Source organism: Galeopterus variegatus, unplaced genomic scaffold (assembly GCF_000696425.1).
Source record: "Galeopterus variegatus unplaced genomic scaffold, G_variegatus-3.0.2 Scaffold18547, whole genome shotgun sequence".
Taxonomy (NCBI): Eukaryota; Metazoa; Chordata; class Mammalia; order Dermoptera; family Cynocephalidae; genus Galeopterus; species Galeopterus variegatus.
Window position 1 is genome coordinate 8128 of NW_007744658.1, and position 5775 is coordinate 13902.

Here is a 5775-nt window from a genome sequence, read left to right on the forward strand (position 1 = left end):
TCCTCTAGCACCCGGTCCTCTCCTGTTCTTCAGCGTGGTGTGTCTGTGGTTCCCTGGAGGCTCCTGGATGGCAGCTTTGACAGTGATACTGATGGTGCTGAGCCCTCCTCTGGCTTTGGCCAGGGACACCCAACATAAGTGCACACCTCGGGTGGTGAGCTGTCATGGGATGGGGGGAGGAAGGATGTCAACTTTGTCACTGTGTCCAGGCCATGTCCCTTAAAAAATTGTGATATTTTCTTCAGTGACCACGTATCTTGATCCTATGAATCCCAATTATTTCCAAAAGGAGCCTGGATTCTTGCCCTCTCTAGGAGACCTGTGTAAGGGGCCTCCATATAGTTTATTCATTCTCAGCTCCCCTCTAATAAAACCTCTCCAGCCTTGCATCACATTTCCTCAGGGTCTGGAGAGGATTTAGATATCACAGGGTTGGAATATTTCCCCACCCAGCACTTCCTTTTATTACGTTGAGCTTTGCCAGAAAAGTGAAGTTTTTCTGAAAATTTTATAGGGAGTCTAATGGAATTTGAAGAGTCTCTGCTAGAAGATCTTGTGTTATGTCCTCAAACAGCATCTGTGACGTTGGTGCCTCTCCCTAATGTGTGAGAATGTATCAGGAGACTCCCACATTATCTTCTTTCTTTTCTCCCCAAACTACAATGTGTATAAAGCCTGTATCTCTCTCCTGAAGGTTCTTTGATGGAAGTTGGGGTTAGTACTGTCTCTTCTTCTCCTGTGGAAAGCACCCTGGAACTGAAGAAGACCACCTTAGTTCTTAGAATGATCCGATAGATAAGGAACGTCTATGGGGTATTCTTTGGTGCCTTAAAGAACTTTAAGCACCTTCTGAAAACCTGGCACAGGCTCGTGTTTATCATGAATCTATTTTGAACCTTTCTATACTATCAGTTTCCCCTACATCACCTGCATCCTCTGATTAGAGCTCAGGAGAAGGGATTCAACTAACATAGGATAAATTATATGAAATTCTATTTTTGTAGGTCAAAAATAGTCAAATATTAGCAATTTCATATGGTTTAAACTATCCACCCTGAGCAGGGGTATAGAGAGAGTATGAAGGTTCTTAACATCCCTTTGAGCTAAAAGCCAGTAAGAAAGTCAAGGAAATTCATTGGCCTCCTGGGATCTAGTCCCAAGTTTCATAGGTTCATTCATCGTGCCCTTTGTTTTCCTTAATACTAACCATGTCTGGTCACCTCTACCTCCAGTTCCTCCCTATTCTTTCCCCAGCTGTGTCATCAGCATCACTAAAAATCCCCAAAGTTTGAAGGATCCTCAGTACTTTAAGAGATACATTGGAAGAGATAATACTTAATGAAAATTTCCTCCTTTCTTAAAATCACCTTTTCTTTATCTCCAAATAGTTTTTCTAACTAGCAGGAAGAGAAATAGGAAGTTTGCCTGCATTTCTCACAGAGAGGGGAAGGAATACAGTGTGTCATCAGAAGAAAAGAGTGTTGGAGCTTGAGCTCCTCCTTACTTTCCAGAATCCCCACAGTGATCCATTCCCAGAATCCTAGTTTTTCATTTAGACCACAGGTATTTCTCTGAGCAACTATTATGTGCTGGGATATGTTCTGGGCTCAGAGAATTCTATTCAGAGAAGATAGAAAAAGTCTCTACTGTCATGAACCTTACCTAATAACAGAAGAGATAGACAATCGCCCAATAAAAATTTAACAAAGAAAATTTCAGAGTGCAGTAAGTGCTCTGAAAAATAGATGTCAAAGTAATAGGACATAGTGAATTGGATTCACCCAACTCTTCAGTTCAAGTGTCTGAGGAGCTCTCCCTGAGAAAGTGACATTTATCTGAGACATGAACGATGACCAGAAGACAGCCATGTGAAGATCTAAGGGACAAGTGTTCCAGGGAGAGGGAACAGGGAAAGGCCGAAATGTGGGAAGATGTGTGCCGTGTTTAAGGGACAGAAAGAAGCCTAGAGTGGCTGAAGTATAGCGAGCAAGGGGGTGGAGCGACGTTGACCAGGCAGGCTGGAGAGGAAGTCAGGAGCCTAATCCTGTTAGGACCTGATGGCCATGGTAAGAAATCTGAATGTTATTTAAGCAGATTTGGGAATCTTCCTGAGGCTTACAAGGACAGTCAATTTACATTGAATTAAAAACATTCTTGCTGTTAGAAGACATTGGATTGTTGGGGTTCACAAGCAGAGTCAGGGAGAACATGTGTGCACAGCAGAATTCTCCAGGGAAGACAAGACTGTGGCTTCCTTTAGTGCAGTAGTGATAAAGACAGGGACAAAGATAAAGTGAACAGAATTGGGATAGATCTTTTTTATGACTTGTCAATACATTAAACATAGAAGGGGATAGAGAATCAAGCTTATTCTTAAGGACTTTGTCTTAACGAATAGGTGGATGGTGTTGCTTATCAAGATAGGAAAGACTGTGGTAGGAAATGATTTGAAGTGATTAGAAATAAAGGTTTTGTTGAAGTTCAGTTTGAAGTGATTTTTTGACTTTTATGTACAGCTGTCAAGAGGTCTTTTGAATATGAGAGACTGAAGTTCCGGGTGAGGCCAGGGCTGGAATTATATATGTTGCCATCATCAGCACATGTACTGTGTTAAATTCCAGGAAAGTAGAAAAGGTTTCATAGGGAGAGAGTTTATGGGTAGAAAACAAGAAGAGAGCCAAGGGCCAAGCCCAGAGGGCCAAGAACCATCAAAGGGGACTGAGAAGGAGTCCCACTGATGTTGGAGAAAAACCAAAGGAATATGATGCATGGAAGTTAAGGAAAATAGACTTTTTCAAGGCAGAGGGAGTAGCCCGTTGTGGTGAGTGCCACCAACAGGTGGATGAAGTGAGAACAAGACAAAGAAGCCAGTGCTGAGTTCCGTGGACTTGACATTTCCAGTCAGTGGAGTGTCCAGAGTGGAAGCTGGATTGACTGTTTGAGGAGAGAGTGGGAGCTGAGGAAGTGAGGCCTGGATGACAGTTGACTCTCGTGAGTAGCCGGCCTCAGGGAAGGGCTGTGATCTGGGATCAAGGAGCCAGCTGGACCTAAAGTAAAAGAATAAAGAACATGAAGAGAAGCAGGAGGACTTGAGAACCAGGGATGTTCAGTCATTAGCAAGAAAACACTAGAGGGTCCTTGTCTACAGTGATGACTGTTGATGCAAAAAGTCATTAATTCATAAAGTCAATATTTATTAATGACTTAAAATACTCCGGTTATTAGCCTAGGTGATGAGAATGGAGTGATGGAGAAAACAAACCTGGTCTCTGTCAGCATAAATGTGAATTTCAGAAAATAATGATTTATATGAAATCAAAATTTAACTGGGCATCTTACATTTTTATTTGCTAAATCTCGGATCCCTAAACTGGGCACATGAACATGGACTACAGTGCTAACTATGCAAGCTACAGTGAACAGCAACTGCACACATTTTCTCAAAATATTTTCTCCTCTGTGTAGGAGGTTCTTGGAGAATTTGCGAATGGTGAGAAAGACCTTGTCTGATCCAGAGTGCGCTCCTCTCGGCCACCATTTCTAACCAGCAGTGGGAGCTTTGTGAAGGTCTCTACTCCAAGTCCAGGGAACTGCTCATTTTTTGTAAACTCTATATGAGAACGCCATCTTTGTAGTTTCTCCCCTTCTGAAGGAACTTAACTACAGAAATGGGAATTCTACATCTGGACAAGGCTGGTCATTTTATGCCTACTGGTATTATTGGTAGTAGGGGGCTGAAAATTAGAAAATGAATTTGTTGGGAGCATTGAACATAAATAAAATGGCTGTGGCTGTAGCTTATAAGTGGATCAGTGGCAGAGAAATTAAGGAGACATCATAAAGGATAAATTATATGACTTGGTGACTGGTTGCCAAGGCAAAGAAATCAGTAAACTTTGATCCTGAACAAATTAATTTTGTTGGAAAAATAGCCCTCCACTGGGACTGGATTCCTAAAACACATAAGTTTCATGTAGAACCAAGATTTTCAAATGATATAATATTGGCAGATTTTCAATGTAATTCTCAACTGCTCCATAATTAATAGTAGCATTTTCACCACACATTTTTCAGATCATACACTAGCAGTTTTCACGGAGAGATGATTCACCACCCTCCCTCCCTGCCCCCATCCCCTGGGGAACATTTGGCAATACCCGGAGCCATCTTTGGTTGTTAAACTGTGAGTTTCCTGTGACATCTAATGAGTAGAGGCCAGAGATGCTGGCAGATAAATCTACAATGTGCAGAACCACCAGCTCCCCTCCTAAAGAGTTATCAGGTTCAAATGTCAATTGTGCCCAGGTTGAAAACACCTTATGCTGTGCTGCTTTAAATACCCTAAACTCATACTTTGTATACGCACAGGCCTCTCAATTCAGTTCTTCATAGTTTATTTTTGCTTAAATTCACCACTTTCTTGCTGAATCCAATCAATCAATGCAAGTTCATCTTCATTTTTATTTTGTGCCTTATGTAATGTTTTTCAAAACTTTCATGAGCTCTTGGTCATCACTATTTCTATTAACTTTCAACAACTTGCATTTATGAATCATGAATAGTGGTAACTGCCACAAATATTCTTTAGTAAAGTCCCTCAAACTTCTGCAGTAATTCTACATTCTGTACTGCTGATCTCAGATGCTGCCATTTATTGATCTCACTTTTAATCACAGGATTATTCTTTAACTCTTTTAGACATTTTCACAGTTCAATTATACATAAAGACAAAAGTAAGAAATATATACACATATGAAAGTATATTACAAATGTGTGTCTACTTATGCATGTATGTATGTATGTATGTTTATATATATTGAAACCACAGAAGCACATGTCACATGAGAGCTCTCATTTCACTCCTTACCTTCTCAGGTCAGATTTGCCAAATGAGTTTTTGCACCAAATTTTTTAAAATCTGGTTTTCGGATTTTGATTCAGAAATGCAGAAAAGGGTGTGGGGACCTGTACAGGGATCATGGTGTGAATCTCTTTAAAATCCTTTGATAGTTTCCCATTGCCTTTAGTATAAATCCAAAATCCTAACACCACCCCCAGGCTTTTAATCACCAGCTTCTTGTGACTTCTCCAGTCTAATATTTCACCCTGCTTCCTCCCACCCTCTGCGCTTCAGTGGACCCTCTTCTGGTTCCTTGAAGAAATTCATCGATCCCTTCAAACTGTCGCACATCGTACTGTCTGTACCTGAACTGTTCCTCCCTTTCCCCGGAACATACACACGCGCTGCACGCTCCTCTCCAGCTCCACCAACTTGAGCTTTCGTGTCCCGTCTTAGACGCCATTCCTCAGTCCTCCTCTGGCACCCGCATGTGATGTGGATCGTGCTGTCATTCTCTGTTACAGAGCTCCCCGCGTCCCTTTGGCCATTTCGCAGTCCTGTGTACATCCTTGCGCTTCTTTACCCACCACTTTCGCGGCACTTTCACTCCGTGAGCGGAGCGGAGACGTCTGTTTTCGCTTCTTTGCACCCCCAGGGGCAGCACAGCCTGGCACAGGTCAGCAGTGACGAGTGTTTACAGGACGAACGAGGCGGGACGCGCCGGAGGACGGGTCTAGAGCTGTGGGACGGGGGAGCGGCGCGCGTCTCCCGGGGGTGGCTCCGGGGCAGGCGGCGCGGGCGGCTGTGCAGGGGCAGCTCCCGGCCCGCTCGCCGGGGGTCCCAGGGCTTTCCCGGCGCCGCCTCCCTCCGCGTCGGGCGACAGAGGAGTAACGCGCGGAGCTAGTAGCTGGGGTCGCGGTGGAGCCTATCGGGGG

General features: G+C 43.4%; 1 protein-coding gene across 1 annotated transcript in view; it reads left to right on the top strand.

Annotated features, from left to right (window-relative positions):
• Positions 1 to 24: 24 nt before the first annotated feature.
• The window catches only part of LOC103582930 (HLA class II histocompatibility antigen, DR beta 5 chain-like), a 7315-nt gene continuing 1564 nt past the window's right edge, over positions 25 to 5775 (top strand). The window contains exon 1 of the mRNA XM_008564388.1: positions 25 to 134. Coding sequence (XP_008562610.1) covers positions 68 to 134 — 67 coding nt within the window. The 5' untranslated portion in view covers positions 25 to 67. The remainder of the gene's footprint in view (positions 135 to 5775) is intronic.